General features: G+C 50.7%; 1 protein-coding gene across 1 annotated transcript; it reads left to right on the top strand.

The window, feature by feature from the left end:
* Positions 1 to 43: 43 nt before the first annotated feature.
* On the top strand, positions 44 to 14,703 carry ZMYND12 (zinc finger MYND-type containing 12). Its single transcript, XM_031506683.3, has 8 exons — positions 44 to 166; positions 1,108 to 1,249; positions 6,009 to 6,180; positions 7,549 to 7,718; positions 10,508 to 10,630; positions 11,418 to 11,538; positions 13,019 to 13,164; positions 14,443 to 14,703. The coding sequence occupies exons 1-8, from the start codon at positions 84 to 86 to the stop codon at positions 14,560 to 14,562; spliced, it is 1,077 nt and encodes a 358-aa protein (XP_031362543.3). The 5' UTR covers positions 44 to 83; the 3' UTR covers positions 14,563 to 14,703.
* Positions 14,704 to 16,645: the final 1,942 nt, after the last annotated feature.

Raw genomic sequence — 16,645 nt, forward strand, 5'->3', positions numbered from 1 at the left:
CACGGGGGCCGGCCGCCCGGTTAGCGGAAGGGTTGCCGCGGTAACGGAACGCCCGCGCCCGCCGGAAGTGACGGCGCCCGGCCATGGCGGCGGCCCCGCGCTGCGAGCTGTGCCGGGCCCGAGCGGCCCCGCTGCGCTGCCCCGGCTGCCGCCTCACCCGCTACTGGTGAGGGATTGCCCCCAGGGTGAGGCGCCCGGCACAGGCAGAAAGCTCAGGGTAAAGTCAGGATGAGGCCCAGAAGGAGGAGGCAGAACAGACTTAGCGAGGCTTGTCCCACTAAAAAGCTCACAACACGAGGCCTAGGGTGAAGCACAGGGCATGGGAAGAAGGCCCAGGAAGCAGGAACCAGACACAGGATGAGGATTAGGACGCGTGGAGAACGCCCAGGAGGAAACGTAGGAGGCAGCAACAGGCCCACAACAAGGACAGAGAGACAGGGACAAAGCCTGAGGTGCGGTCTGGGACACAAGCAAGAGGCAGGGATTATCCCTGGGATGAGGCTCAGTACACACAGCCAAGCCTCACAAAGCTCGGCACACAGGGATGAGACCTGGGACAAAGCTCAGCAGGCAGGGATGGGCTCGGGAGGCAGCGACCAGACCCAGGATGGAGCCTGGAGAGGGCCCAGGCTGGAGCTGAGGCAGCAGGAACTGGAGCAGGCACTCGCCTGGAATGCTCCTGCTGCCTTCCAGCAGCTCCTGCATCAGGCAGGGAGCAGAGCTCTGGGAGCTCTGGAGCATCACACCAACATCCCTCACACACCCTCAGAGCAGTCACTGAGTTCCAGATCATTTCCACAGTGACCTGGGATGGGTTGGTTTGTGGTTTTTGTTTTTCCAGTGTTGGAATCCAGGGATTTGTCCAAACTTAGCCATATCAGGAGTTCAGGGAGTGATTTAAATAAGGATTTTAGCACAGAGAACTGTAGGGCAGGACAGTGCTGTGAAATGGAGACATTTGGAAATATCATTTATTGAGTACCCTGTAGGTAGTCCATGGGCTCTGGGTAATTATTGTGGAGAAAGTCCTGAAAAACAACAGGGAATAAGCTTCCCTTACATGATATCCCAGTAAATACCAGTATCTTTCTCCCCTCCTTTTGCCAGTGATGTCTCTCACCAGACAACCGACTGGATCAGCATCCACAGCCATATCTGCCACCTGCTCATCCCAGTCCTTGGGCCCCAGCCCTGTTTCCATTCCGAAAAAGACAGAAAACATGGCAAGGAGCAGCTGCTGAGGAGGCAGGTGGGTGCAGGAGGAACAAGCATGACTTCAAAGTGCTTCCAGGGAAGGAATTCCAGCTTCTCTCCGTGCCCTGGCTGTACATGGTGGGACACACCAGGGGCAGACTGGGCTCACCTGGAATTTTCAGCCACACAGGAGTCTCCAAAGCAGCCTTTGCTCTCACTGCCCAATCCCTCTAAAATAGAAAGGAATTTCTTGCCTAAAACTGAACAAGGTTTTTGACTTCACAGGATCCTCCCCTTTAGAATCCTTCCCTCTGGGTCCTCCCAAGGAAGAGGGTGACACCTCCTTGGTTGATTCGGGACTTGGTTGCAGAGGTTTGGGGGTTGTTTTTTTTTTCAACAAAACCTCAAAAATAAGGGGAGTAGGAGCAGCCTCTCTGTCATTCCTGAGCCTCCAGCCTTTTCCACAGTGTTTACTTCATGTCCCAAGCTTCCTCAGGCAGCAGCAATCCTGGATTTCCCACCTTGCCAGTGGGTTGGTCCATCGGCTTGGCTAGTCTGGGATCCAGCTGAGATTTGCTTTGTCCAGGCTGTTTGATGGGAGGGTATCCCCTTTCCCAGAGCAAAGGGGCAAACAAACCAAGTCCCCTCCCTTTGTTTTCCTAGCCACCTTGGAACACCATTTCCCACTAAGTGCAGCCTTTTTTCTCCATCAGGCTTCAGGTACATGCAGATGTGCAGCTCCTTTCCAGCCCCAGTGGTTTGCAACTCCTTCTCTTTCTGTTTATGGAGTGGCAGGAGCTGCTGTTCTACATTGTTGCTAAAATAACCTGCCCAACTGCATCTGCTCCTGAAAATTCTCCCTATGGAAATTAATTTTCCCTCTCTAAGAACCCCCAGACACAGAACAGTAGGGCAGCACACAGTGGGTTTGGAGCAATCCAATGGTGCCACTGAGGAGAACATCCCTAATCTTTTGAATTTTACATGAATTATTATTTCTAAGGTGTTTCTGGCCCAGCTCTGGGGCTTTGGGGACCAGCTCATTGCTGTCACCTTCCTTGAGAGCTTCTAGAAAGATGAAGTCCAAAGGCAAAAGTCCTGTTTGGTGAGAGCTCATGACAGGCTTTAGGCAGCAGATTCCTTTTGGTTTTACAGGAACTGGGCCATGACATCACAGGCTGGTTTGGAAACTCCTGTCTGGCTGAAAATCCCAGGTGAGACTGTTGAGCAAAGTCCACAGAAGGTGTGTCAGGCCAGTGTGTCCCAAAGGGAAAATGCAAAACTTCCTTAATTCCAGGTTCTGTTTAAGCTGTTCTTTATAAAACCTGCAAGGAAGGTTAAAATGGGTGTCAGGGGGGTGTGGCAGGATTTTGCATCCAGAAGTGCTTGAAGCTGTTCCAAGAAACTCCCCTGCTATTGAACACTGATGTTGACACTGATTACATCACTGACTTTATTGCAACTAAAATTATCCCCATACATTCCAACAGGCCATGTGGCTGCCAGCTGAGGGAAGTGCTCCTTCATTAGCTGGAAGTTAATCTCCTGGTTTAATTAGGTGAAGGGAAGGACAGCAGGAAGATGGGGCTGGTGGAGAGAAAGTCATTCTTTATTGGGGTTCACGCTGGGTTAGCAAACAGCAGCATGGAGCTGGAGCCTGGGCTGGGAATGGCTCCATGGGAAAGGCAGGGAGAGAAGACTCTGGGGTTTTCTGAAGTAGAGATTTTTATAAGCTCCTTAACAACCATTAACATCATCTGTTCTTTGACCTTTGTCTCCAGCCTATTTAAATAAAATCCATTTTGAGAATGGTCTGTGCTGGGACACTTTGTTTTCCTTCTCTCCAAAAAAGGAGGGAGACAGTGGAAATCCCTCAGTTACCCGCTGGCTTTCCCAGCAAGAGGGAAAGTTCCTTCATGTCCAGCAGGATTTGAAGCAGCCAAGTTGGGTCTGGGCTGGCTCAGAAGTGTTGGGAGAGGGGAAGGATATTTAGTGCCTTGTCTCACTGGCTGCATCACATTCCTACTCCAGATCCAACAAAAGTGCTTAAAAAGTTTTTCCCTGTGAGGATGGGGAGGCCCTGGACTGGTTGCCCAGTGCAGCTGTGGCTGCCCCTGGATCCCTGGAAGTGTCTGAGGCCAGGTTGGACAGGGCTTGGCAACCTGGGATAATGGAAGGTGTCCCTGCTTATGGCAGGGGCCAGAATGAGATGACCCTTAGGCTTCCTTCAACCCAAACCAGTCTGGGATTCTATGCAAAAAAGGCCTTTGGAGTCGAGGGAAAAGCTCTGCAGTCTCATGATAACTAGAGAAAAAACCTGCCCAAAGCTTGCCTTGGGTTTGCTGCTTTTTGAACATTTCTGCTGTACTTCACCCACTCCTGCCCTGTGTTTGTTTAGAAAACACAGAGCTCCAGCATCAGTCAGGACACAGGGAAACCTGGGCACATCCAAATGCCCTGTGGCTCAAGGAGCAAGGAGCTGGGAGCCAGGAGGTTTTATGAGGTTCATTCCTTGTCTGTGCTCCAAAGCTTTGTTGATAGAAATCTGCTTCTGTCAACATAGCCAGGGGGGTGCCTGCAGACAGCACCTCCAAACCGACAGAACTCCAAGTTTCTGTTTGGAGAAAAGCCTCACCTGCCTGCGTGATGTCAGCTCCCCACAGCTCCTGGGCATGGGAAAGATCCAGCCCAGCCCTGCTCTGGCTGCAGGTTCAGCTCCAGCTCACTGGAGCCTTCCCTCTTCTTGAAATCCTCATTTCTTCAGACACACCACAGATTTTGGTCCTGAGAGTGAATAAAGGATGTGGCACTGAGCCCTGAGTGTGTTCCCAACCCCCTGCTCCCACCAGGAGCACAGCTGGGGTCCTCAGCCCCCTCAAACCCCAAAAATTGTGTGGGGGCATCTTCAGAGAAACCTCAAATTGCAACACACATGGAGAGAGCCCAAAGCAACAAGGCCAGGGGCTAGGGGGAAACCAAGGCAGGGCCAAAGAAAACCACCCAGGACTGCTCAGGGCCAAAGGGAACTATCCTCCAAGGCTTGGAACTGTGGTTGGAAATATTCACTGCTCCAGGGCTCCTCTTGCCTCCTGCCCTTCCTTCTCCTCCTGGAAGCTGTGCCAGAGTCCAACCCCCAGCTTTGTCCTCGCTGCAGATGTTTCAGGCCATGGGAAGCAGTGATGATACCATTGACAAGGAGTAAAAAAGGAATGATCCCAATCTCCAGCACCTCCCAGATGCCAATCTGGGCAATGCCCACACACTAGGGCCTGCCCTGTTTGCACCAGATTGGCACAGACAGAAATGCCAGCTAAGAAATACCAGCTTTTCCTGCTGCTGTCCCAAGCATGTGCTGGTTTTCTCCTGGGCACCACCTGCTCCCTGGACACAGTTTGTGTTTCACAGAATCCCAAACTGGTTTGGCATGGAAGAGACCTTAAAGTCCATTTCATTCCACCCCTTGCCAAGGGCAGGGACACCTTCCACTATCCCAGGCTGCTCCAAGCCCCATCCAACCTTGGACACTTCCAGGGATGCTACAGCTTCTCTGGAAAACCTGCCTTTCCCCTCTCCATATTCAGGTAGCTCAGGAATGGGTGCTGTGGTTTTTTCGCTCTTGGCTCTCCTCAATGGAGCAGGGGCTGTTGCTCTGGGCTGTGCTCTTCAGTGATCTCATTTGCCCAAAAATGTGTCTCTTTACCTCAGCTACAGTGATTCCCAGGCAGCTTTCCTGCTGCACCACTGCTAGGAAAAGCTGATGGAGAAGTGTTAGTAGCTGGCTGGATGGGGCTCTGAGCAACCTGGTCTAGTGGAACGTGCCCCTTTCCATGACAGGGGGTGGAAAAGATGAGCTTTAAGGCCCCCTCCCAACCCAAACCTTTCTGGAATTCTGTCATTCCACAAAGATCCTGGCATTTTATCCTTGGCATTCCTGTAAGGGCACAGTATGCAGAGCTCCTGGCAGGGAGCAGGAATTGGGATGGAGATCTGTTTGTGGAGCTGGGGATTACATCAGCTGCTGCTAACATTGGAGAGGCCAAATGGTGTGGACTGGTAAGAACAGCAAAAGGCAGGGAGCAATGATATATGGATAAGTACAGGATAAGTTATGGATTCTGACAAACCCAAACACTGCAGAAGCTGCTGCACCACCAGCCCCGGCTGGGGATGGATTTGCTGAGTGTAATACATTCTGATTTTGACCAGTTTTCAGTCTGCACACAAAATCCCAGTGCAGGACCAGCCAGGAGAGGGTGGGATGAAGCTGCAGTTCCCTGTAGGAGCTCTCTCCTCACTCCCTGGCCGTGTCTCCAGCAGCTGGAGCTGTGCCATGCTGGCACCACGGGGCTTGGCTGGCTCTGAGTCACACCGGAGCCCCTGGCTCTAATCTCCTTTCTGGTCTTGTGATGATCATTTTCTGTGCTTCACAGCTTTTATTGCTGCAGCCTTATGAGACCTTGTCAGGAGGCGTAAAGGATTCTTCGTCCAGGAAGACAACACATGACCTCCAAAGCCGTTCCTACTCAAAGCAGGAATGGAGCCAGACTCTAATACATTCTAATATGACAGCTTTAATGTCTGTCTATTAATTACAGCCACAAACTACATTACAATTGCTGCTTTATAATTTGAAAACCTAATTTTAAAAAGAGCCTGTGCATCTGTAACCACTTGGTCTAGTGAAAAGTGTCCCATGGCAGGGGATGTGATGAGATGGGTTTTAAGGTCTCTCCAACCCAAATTGGAGAGTGGGGTTCTGTGATTTCCTTTCTCCCTGTCTTTCCTCACTCTGCCCCTGCTCTGTTTCCCTGCAGGAATCTCTGATTGCCGTGGCGTTGAGCACAGCCCAGGGGTTTGTGTGGTCAGGGCAGCCCCTGGAAGCAATTCCTGCAGCACTGCAGGCGCTGCGCTTCAGCTCCCGAGTGTTCGGCTCTGGCTCCACACAGCTCGTGCCCATTTATCTGCTCCTGGCCGAGGCCTCCACGGGTGAGCATTGTCAACATGGGAATGCTGGCAAGGGCAAGGCCTCCCAGCTCAGGTTTCTGGTTTCCTTTTGCCATTTATCTGGAAAGGAGCAGTTCTGGCCCCTGCTCTGCCTCAAGGGCATTGCAGGGATTTGAGCCGTCCCACACACACACACCCCCCTCACACCCCTTTTCTGTGGCTCTGGGGAAACAAATCTCTCAGCGCTCAGGAGATCGATGAAATCAAATGAAATGTTTTCTTCCTCTACACCAATTCCCACAGGAGAAGCTGTATGAAAGTCTATTCTTTACCTCCATGGCCTTGGATGACTCTCCAAAGCATTAAATTCCAGAGGGTGGTTAGTTGTGCTCTTATCTCGGGGAACCAGCAAACATTTCAGAGGCCATTGCACCCAAAGAACTCCTGGTTCATTCACAAATCTTGCTCTGCCTGAGCAGATCTTTTTCTCATTGTGTGCTTTGGAAAACATGGCAAATGAGGGCATGGGAGCTGCTCTCCGTGCAAGAGAGATCCCTGTAAATCACTTTCATTCCAGGAGTGCACACAATGCTCCGCTGGCACAACGGAGCTGGCTCAGGGGTTGTCGTAAATGGTGTGGTGAGAGCAGGGGGAAAAAATACTGTGAGTAATTCCAGTGTGATAAGGTGAGAGTCATCAGTGCCTGCCTGCAGTGAACCTATTTAGGCTACGTGTTCCAGAGAGATTGTGTGCAACGTATCCAATGCCATGGAGCCCAGCTTTCCATGGGCTGGGAAAGTTGAGAATGTTCACCTGGAAAAGAGAAGGCTCCAGGGAGACCTCAGAGCCCCTTTCAGTGCCTAAAGAGACTCCCAAGAGAGCTGGAGAGGGACTTTGGACAAGGGTCTGGAGTGCCAGGACAAGGGGGAATGGCTTCACTGCCAGAGGTCAGGGTCAGATGGGATATTGGGAAGAAATCCTTCCCTGTGAGGATGGGGAGGCCCTGGCACAGTTTCCCCAGAGCAGCTGTGGCTGCCCCATCCCTGGAAGTGTCCAAGGCCCGGTTAGATGGGGCTTGGAGCAACCTGGGATAGTGGAAGGTGTCCCTGCTTATGGCAGGGGCTGGAACTAGATGAGCTTGAAGGTCCCCTCCAATCCAAATAAGTCTGGAATTCTGTGATTTCTGGCTCCTTTTGGAGCTCTCTACACATTCACCTGTCTGTAAATGAGTCTTTAGACACCTGGGTAACTCAGAAGCACTTGGGAAAGAAGTGGGGAATCCCCAAAATGCATGTCCATTGCATATCAAGCTACCCCAAAGGGACAGCTAGTAATATTCTCTGATTTTCCAGATTAAAAAATGCTCCTTATCTTCCTGATTTCCCTGATTATCCCTACATGTCATTTCAGGTGCTGGCCGTCTCCGCCAGGCAGCCAAATATCTCTCCCAAGCCCAGTGGATCGTCCTCCAAACCCCAGACTGCAGTGCTGCTCTTCAGTCTAAGTTACACCGTGGGCTGGGGCTTTTCTCTGTTGCTGAAGGAAACCTGGACCAGGCTTTGTATCACCTGGCCAATGATGTAAGTCCTTTGGAATACAGGAACAAGGAACACTTCCCTTGTAATTCCTTCTCTCCTCCCAGATCAATATGGAAATGCCAAGAGGCAGATTTGGGATCTTGAGGGGGTTCACATCACCCAAATTGGATAGATCTGAGACACATGTGGATCCATGTGTGAGCTAAAGATGTGTTTTGCCAGTTATCCCTATTCCCGTGAAGTGACAGAGAATTCTGGAATCACTACAGCTGGAAAAGCCCTCCATGATCACCAAGTCAAACCATTCTCCCAGCACTGCCAGCTCCACCACTAACCCATGTCATGTCTCCAGGTGCCACTTTTTGAACACTTCCAGAGATGGTGACTCTACCACTGCCCTGTGCAGCCTCCTCCAATGCCTGACTATACCTTCCATGAAGGATTTTTCCCAGTATCTAACCTAATCTCCCCTGGCACAGCTTGAGGCCATTCCCTCTTGTCCTGTCCCTGTTCCCTGGGAGCAGAGCCCGACCCCCTCCTGGCTGTCCCTCCTGTCAGGAGCTGTGCAGAGCCACAAGGTCCCCCCTGAGCCTCCTTTTCTCCAGGCTGAGCCTCCCTCAGACACTCCTCATATATTCCTCACATTCCTTGTCTTGATGGCTTCTCCCTATAAATTTCTCTATCAGCTTCATTTCAGTGCCGAGATGCCCAGACATTCCTGCCCCAAGCTGATGGATTTGCCTTTTTTCCAGAGATAATTTACATTTTGGCTGTTATTTCACTCAGTACTTTCCCAGCCCTGTCACCCATTATTTAATTAATGCTTTATTTCCCTATTTCAGTATCTGGTTCAATGATTTTTCTCCAATTCCACATCTTCAGCCATGAAAATAGTTTGGCCATTGCCACCCGTGTTCCTGTGGATGCTTTGCCTGTCATTTGATCCTCCAAAGCCAGATGAACTTCTCCACATCCTATTTCTGTCCCATGTAGACTAAATTTATCCAGTGCTGAGTGATGTATATCCACTCCTGTGGAATTTGATAGTGGCTTTGTGTGGGTGTAAATGATGACATAAAGGGAGAAGAGTTAGACCTTTTCTATTTAACACACAACCATGTCTCTGCTTAGTCTAGAAGCCCTTTGGGCATTTGAGAATCCCACAAAAGAATCTCTCAAGAGTCTTTGGAGATTTCCAAAATCCCTCCCTCCTGCCTTTTTTTTTTTTTTTTTTTTTTTTAAGATTCCCTAAATGTGATGCCTGAAAGGGCACCAGGTAAGAAGTTTTTAACTCTTAGCAAGTTCAGGACCTGCCTGGACTTTGGCTGCATGTCTGGGATCGGCTGAGAGTCACACACCAGCTCAGAATAGCTGGAATTCTACACTGCCTTCACTGCTCCTCTGGGGGAAGAACAGGCTTGTCCGGGGGCTGGGAAAGCAGCAGGATGAGTTTTGGGAGAGCAGCAGGATGAGTTTTGGGAGAGCAGCAGGATGGGCTTTGGGAGAGCAGCAGGATGAGTTTTGGGAGAGCAGCAGGATGAGTTTTGGGAGAGCAGCAGGATGAGTTTTGGGAGAGCAGCAGGATGGGCTTTGGGAGAGCAGCAGGATGGGCTTTGGGAGAGCAGCAGGATGGGCTTTGGGAGAGCAGCAGGATGAGTTTTGGGAGAGCAGCAGGATGGGTCTTGGGAGAGCAGCAGGGTGGGCTTTGGGAGAGCAGCAGGATGGGCTTTGGGAGAGCAGCAGGATGAGTTTTGGGAGAGCAGCAGGATGAGCTTTGGGAGAGCAGAAGGATGGGGTTTGGGCAGCAGGATGGGCTTTGGGAGAACAGCAGGATGAGTTTTGGGAGAGCAGCAGGGTGGGCTTTGGGAGAGCAGCAGGATGGGCTTTGGGAGAGCAGCAGGATGGGTTTTGGGAGAGCAGCAGGATGAGCTTTGGGAGAGCAGCAGGATGGGGTTTGGGCAGCAGGATGGGCTTTAGGAGAGCAGCAGGGTAGGTTTTGGGAGAGCAGCAGGATGAGCTTTGGGAGAGCAGCAGGATGAGCTTTGGGAGAGCAGCAGGATGGGCTTTGGGAGAGCAGCAGGATGGGGTTTGGGCAGCAGGATGGGCTTTAGGAGATCAGCAGGGTAGGTTTTGGGAGAACAGCAGGATGACTTTTGGGAGAGCAGCAGGGTGGGCTTTGGGAGAGCAGCAGGATGAGCTTTGGGAAAGCAGCAGGATGGGCTTTGGGAGAGCAGCAGGATGAGTTTTGGGAGAGGTGGATGGATGGGTGGCACAGGGGGAGGGGGAGAGGTGGGAAATCTGCCCTGGACTTCATAGCATGAACCAAGCAGGTGCCTCTGCCCCAGCTAGGGGGGATTTAGGGTGTTGCATTCCCACAGATCAACCCCAAAATTCAGCTTTTTAATACGTTCCTATGGATGAACTCTGTGAACTAGGTATATTCCTATGGATCCTATGGATAACCCCCAAAATACAATTCTTTAGTACCTCATTCCCATGGATAACCACAAAATATAGAGGTTTTATACCTTATTCCTTTACATAATCCCCAAAATACAGCTTAATACCTGATTCATATGGATAACCCCCAAAATACAGCTTGTTAGTGTCTCATCCCTATGGATAACAACCAGAGTTTTTAGCATGTCATTCCTTTACATAACTTCCAAAAAACAGCTTTTAAGCACCACATTTTCCAATCATTGTCAGGCATAGTTTACACATAAAAAAACCCCCCAGCATTTGCAATATTAATCCACAATGAAAACTTCCCAGGTTTGACATGAACATGAATCTTCTGGGGCTTATTTTGTATTTAATATTGATTTCAGGTTTACCTGGCAACTGCTGAGTTTGGACTAAATTCTGTTGAGGTCTCTGCAGGGTACTTCCACATGGCCAATATTTTCTTCCACCAGAATAAAATGGATGCAGCAAACTCACTCTATTCTGAGGTTGGTAGAACCAAAAATCATCCTCTGAGTTTTTCTCAGCTTTTTTGGATGCTCTTTCCAAGGTTTTTCCCTTTCCTTTCAATGGGTTGATGACCATACCGAGTGTCAGTGTTGCCTTTTAGGATCAGTCCCAGAAACCCTTTTTATACATAAATAAATATCTGAGTTAAAACCGTGAGGTATTAATCCTGTAATCAGTTCAAAATTCTTAATAAACTGTCTTCATTTTGAGCAGCCAAACCTTGTTAAAAAAACAGCTTTGCTGTTTTTGTCAAATTTCCTGTGCCAGGGGTTAGAATCCCACCAATACAGAGGGTCTCTGAGGGGTTTCTAAATCCAGGGAAAAGTGGGATACAAACAAGCAACCTAAAATTTATACTAGGAACCAGTAAAAAGTCACACTGATAAAAGATTTTCAGACTGGATTGCTCAAGCAATGAAAGTAATAATTATCAAATTGATTTAATAACTGAAGAAAATGAACTTTTTGTGGAAATAAGGTGCTGGGAGCTGCAAAATCCACCACCATTCCCATCCCAAACATCAACTCAGCTAGCTTTTGGTGAACATTTTGGTTAGATTTGTTGAAGTTAGGTGAAAATCCCTAACCAGCTGGAGAAGGGAGCGATTCCAGGTGGGGCTGTGTGGGAAAGGAGTGGGAACATCCAGCCCGGCTCAGTGACCCGCAGGCACGCGGAGGGGACGGGGCCGTGCAGGGACATTGTTTGGAGAACAAGCGAATACCAGGGGTTCACAGGAGTGAAATAATTCCCATGCTTCCTGCCAGGTGAGCAGCCTCTGGCATGGCTGGCTGCTGAGCTCCCTTCACAGGCACCAGCAAGTGCTCCAGGCCCAGGCAGAAGCATCACCATTCTCCGAGGAGGAGGAGGTCATCGAGGACAGGATGAGTAAGAGCTGCTGTTGCTCCAAAACCTTTGGGAAGTGGGGGGGTTAAAGACTCCCTGCACCCTACATGTTGTGTTGGCATTTCCAGAGGCTGAATTTAATGGCAGTGCCAAGTGTTCTGGATGTCACTGCTCGGCAGATTTTCACAAGCCGTTTCAGGGATGAGGGTGTTCCATGGAAACCCAGCTTTGCCCTTGCTGGTTGCATTCTCCATTTCACAGCTCCCTTAGAACTGACTGGAGCAAAGCAAAATTTGATTCATGGACTCATTTGGGTTTAAAACCATTAAGTCCAGCCATTCCTCCAGCACTGTCCTGTTCACCACTTACCCAATCCCAAATGCCACATCCACGTGCTTTTTGAACACTTCCAGGCAAGGTGATTCCACCATCTCCCGAGGCAGCCTGTTCCAATGCTTTACATGTATTTCCATGAAAAATTTCTTCCTAATATTCCAAGTAAACCTCCCCTGGTGCAATTTGACACTTGAACATTCTCATTCTCTGCAGCTTCTTCATCTCCCTTTAATAATGGATGTGACATCTCAGCTCACTTAGGTGCAGGTACAGCTGCCTCCTGGAGCAGCAGGACGTGATGGAATAGCCTGTACAGATAATTAGAGCACTCTTGGGAGAAAGGCTGGGGAGTCTCTCACTGGCACATAAAGGTGCAGAAAGCATCAGTGTGCCCCTGGTACTACCTCAGGCTTTCCTGAGACCAGACCAGACTCTGGTTCTTGGCTCCTTTCTACCATCTGTGCTAATAAGGACATTGTCAGGAAAGGGAATATAAAATTCTCTCCTTGAAATGTTCAAGGTCAGGGTGGACAGGGCTTGGAGCAATCTGGTCTAGTGGAAAGTGTCCCTGCCCATGACCAGGGATTGGAATGAGATGATCTTTAAGATCCCTTCCAAACCAAAGCAGTCTGGGATTCTGTGATTTTCAGAGAATCATTTCTGTAAATCCCATTTCCTGGCACTACCTCCATCAGGAGTTCTCAGAGTAGGAAGAGCACTAAGGCAGGGCTACAGGAGACCATCTTTGGTGTGACAGGAGTAGAAAAACAGTTATTTTCCTGCAGCTGTTGTGACTCCACATCCTCTCTGAAGGCTGATCAACACAAGCACTGAGTGGATGAAAGGAGTCCTGTTGATGGACATGGAATTTGCATGAAGCTGGGATCAGAGACACCCAGACTGGTTTGGATTGGAAGGACCTTGAAGTTCACCTAATTCCACCCCCTGCCAGGGGCAGGGACACCTTCCACTATCCCAGGCTGCTCCAAGCCCCATCCCTTGGACACTTCTAGGGAAGGGGCAGCCACAGCTTCTCTGGGCACCCTGTGCCAGGGCCTCCCCACCCTCAGACCATGTTGATGTTTGTAGCAGAAACACTTTGCTGCCTAGAAGAGCCAGCTGGGCAGTTTGGAATCTATTCTCTGGCATAAATCCATCCATCAGGATCATTTCTTTCTCCGTGCAGCCGAAGGCCAGCGTGAGGAAGGATCGCGGATGCTGCGCACGGTGCTGAAGGTCCGGGAGCAGGGACCACTGCAGCATCCTGGGGAAACAGCCCGAGTCCTGCATGCCCTGGCCATGATCCACTACCTGGGCCTGGATTTAGCCAAGGTAGGTTGTGGCTGAAAGGGTTCAGGAGAATTGGCCAGCTGCTCTGGGGACCATCCTATCTCCTGGTCCTCTTGTTCCTCCTGAGCCCACAGTGCTGGTGACCAAGAACAAAGAGCCTCATAGTGCTCAAAGCAAGGGCTTAGGTGGGATAGTGGGAGGGTGGGCAGGCCCTGGCACAGAGTGCCCAGAGAAGCTGTGGCTGCCCCATCCTTGGAAGTGTCCAAGGCTGGGTTGGATGGGGCTTGGAGCAGCCTGGTCTTGTAGAAGACCATCCTCCTGTCATGGGATATGAGATCAGCTTTAAAGTCCCTTGCAAGCCAAACTATTTCATGATTCTGTGACCTGCACTCTGTAAAGGCTGACAATCCTGGGGGATGTGTTTTGGTCTCTGCCATGCCAGCGGATCCTGCAGTTATCCACATTTTCTAGGCTCTTCCTTTATCTGGGATATCTTGGCAGTGTAGCTGCCTTTTGAGCTGAGCTCAGGGGTTACACAGAGCAAGATCTGTGTACCAGACAGATCTTGAACTCCCCTGAGTTCAAGGTTCAGTATATTTGGGTCTGTAATTCCAGTTTGGAATCTGCATTCCTGTGTCTTTATGGCTTAAAAATTCAGGTGACTAGTAACTTCTGTGCTTTACCAGAAGCACAAGAATTGATTTTCAGGAAGTGCTGAGCAGACACCATCTGGCAATCAGGCCCTTCTGTTTGGGATCAGAGCTCAAAACCCTGAGTTTCTTCAGCCTGGGTTTTGAGGAGTGAAAACACAGGTGGTGAAAAATACTGTTTTGAAATAGTAATGGTCTCTTCAGTGTATTATGGAAAGCCACAAGTTGGGAGTGTTTGGGAGACACAAACAAATTTCAATTTGTTGGAAAAATTAAAGTTTTATAATTTTGAGAGTATCTAATCCTTGGAAAAGCTACCAAGGGAAATTATTTAGTTCCTTATCAAGAGAAATGAAGGATTTAGTTCAGAGTCAGTACAGCTGGTTTTATTCCCTGACATGGCTTTGGGATTGTCCAGAGGAGCTGTGTTAGACAGGAGGTGATGTCCAGCACGGGGGGCTGGGGTCAGTAATCTCCTGTCTGCACCACTGGATCCTAAATATGGGATCTGCTAGCAGCTTTAGGCTCTCCTGTAAAGCAGCTTGTGCAGGTCACCTCAGAAAGAGAGCCTGGATCTGCTCCAGGCTGCTCCTGCACTGAGCCTCAGCAGGTATTCAACTATCCCGTGAGAAAAGCCAAATTCCTGGGTGTTTCTTCTGTCCCATTCCAGGCCCAGGAGGTGGGGATGAAAGCCTTCGACCTGGCCAAGCAGCTGCCCCAGCAAGACTCTCTAGAAACCATTGGTCACCTGCTGGAGCTGATTAATGCCCAGCTTTCCCACACCACATAAAGACTGGCTCTGCCAGACCCGGTTTGTTTGGCCAGGTTCTCTCTTATCCAGGTTCCTGGACACCACGAGCGTCACAAGCCCTTGGGCCTTCTGCTTGCTGCCTCTTTCCAAACTGTTTGGAAAATAAACATTTTGGTCTGAGTTAGTCTTCATCTGCTGCTCCACTTCTGTAACCTCTGAGAGAGTAACAGCACCAGGGTGAGAAACAAAAGCAGCACGAACACACTGAATAAATCATTTATTGGCCAGGTTGGGAATAAGCAAACAGCCTCTCACAGTCTCATGGTGGTTGTCCAGGAGCCAAGAGGAGCTCAGGTGTGTTTCTTACTGGCTTCCTGGCTTTGCTTTGCCATTTTGGTGAGGGAGATCCCATGGAGGGATAGGAGAGGGACACAGGGAAGGGCTAGGGTGGTGGGCAGGATCTAGCTAGGGGAGCTGCTCGGGCTTGACAAGGCATTGCAGCTCCCTGCAGAGCCCCTCCATCTCCAAAGCAATTTCCAGAAAATCCCAGCCTGGTTTGGAAAACCAGCTTGGTTTAGAGCTCATCCCACTTCACCTCTTGCCATGGACAGGGACACCTTCCACTATGGCAGGTGCTCAGATTTTTCTCTTTCTGCACAACTCATAGCTCTGGGCACTGAGAGACTCATTTGTTCCAATTCCACGGGCAGAAGTTTCATGGGAAGAACTTCTACCAAAGAAGGACCATGGGAGGCATGAGGGACTCTAAGCAAGCTTGAAAGAAAGGATGAAAAGACTCCAAGTTGGGATTCTAAGCTAAAGGAGATGCAGCTTCCTCCTGGCAGAGATCTGACATGCCCTTGGACCTGCCCCAGCTTCAGGAGGAGATGCCACCCCGGGGCCCATTCCCAGCCGGCTCCTGGCCTGGGGAGCAGCGAGACCCCTCGGGATGGAGTGACCCAGCTGGGGGAAGGGACAGGGACACCAGGGCAGGGCCAGACGCCAGAAGGCTCCAGAGGCCGTGGGGAGTGTGGGGAATGTGGGAATCATGGTGATCCCTCAGGCTGGGAAAGGGGAGAAGGGACTCGGCCTGGCCGCGCTGAGCCCTGAGCCCCGATTAAGGCTCCTTTACTGCAGGAGGATTTATGAGGGTGTTTAATTGCCTCGCCGAGTTGGGCTGGAGTCAAGTGCGCTTTGTGAACGCTTCGTCAAGCTGGGGCCTGAGCAATTAGCAGGGATTGCTGCTGCTGGGGAAGGGAAAACCGCAGGTTCAGCCACGTTCCATTGCAGAGGGTGGGATAAGGCTGCTCAGGGTGCACAGCTCAGGCCTGGGGAAGGGCTGGGAGACCTCGCAGCACTCTCGTGGGAGATGCTGCTGGACTCTCCACCTCATCAGGTGTGGAATAACCACCTCCATGGGGTGGGTGATGCTGGGAGGGGCTGGAACGATCACCGCCGAGGGGCAGGGGATGCTGAAGGGGCTGGAATGATCACCGCCGTGGGGTGGGGGATGTTGGGGAGCTGTTCCTGCTGGCACAGTGCCCCAGGGCACAAGGATTTGGGTCACCAGGGATTTGGAGCTTGGTCATGGCTGTAATCCTTCCAGTGCTCCCAGGCTGAGCCTGCAGGGCCGTGTGGCTGCTCTGAATGTTCAACAAAACAAGCCCAGCCTGGAAATGAAGGTAGTGCAGGGCTGAGCATCTCCTGGAGCCAGGAACGAAACAGCAGAGTGAGGAGAGGAGCCCTGGGCGTAGAAAGAACATTCTGGGGAAGCTCTTAAAGACACTACAGGAGCGATTCCTACAACAGCCATGCCCTGCAGGGCAAAAAGTTGCTTCAATAGATAGAAAAAAGCCTGAAGTGACCAAGATCAGCATTTCTTTGCCTGAAAGTGTTCAGGCTTGCAACTCTCGGCACCTTCTCAGCTGGAGGGGAAAAAAAACCAAATCCATGGAGCAGCAGCAACCTCCTCCCTCCCTTCCCTTGCTCAGGTGCTCGTGGCAGCACCAAGGCTCTGTCCTGGGCAAGAGGAGCAGGTTTGGGATCCACAGGGCACGACAGCTCCAGCCAGGTCCCCCCACGATCCCAGCCCAGGCTGCTGCAGGCAATTAAAATCTGGTTG

Source organism: Lonchura striata, chromosome 21, assembly GCF_050655825.1.
Source record: "Lonchura striata isolate lonStrDom1 chromosome 21, ASM5065582v1, whole genome shotgun sequence".
Classification (NCBI taxonomy): Eukaryota; Metazoa; Chordata; class Aves; order Passeriformes; family Estrildidae; genus Lonchura; species Lonchura striata.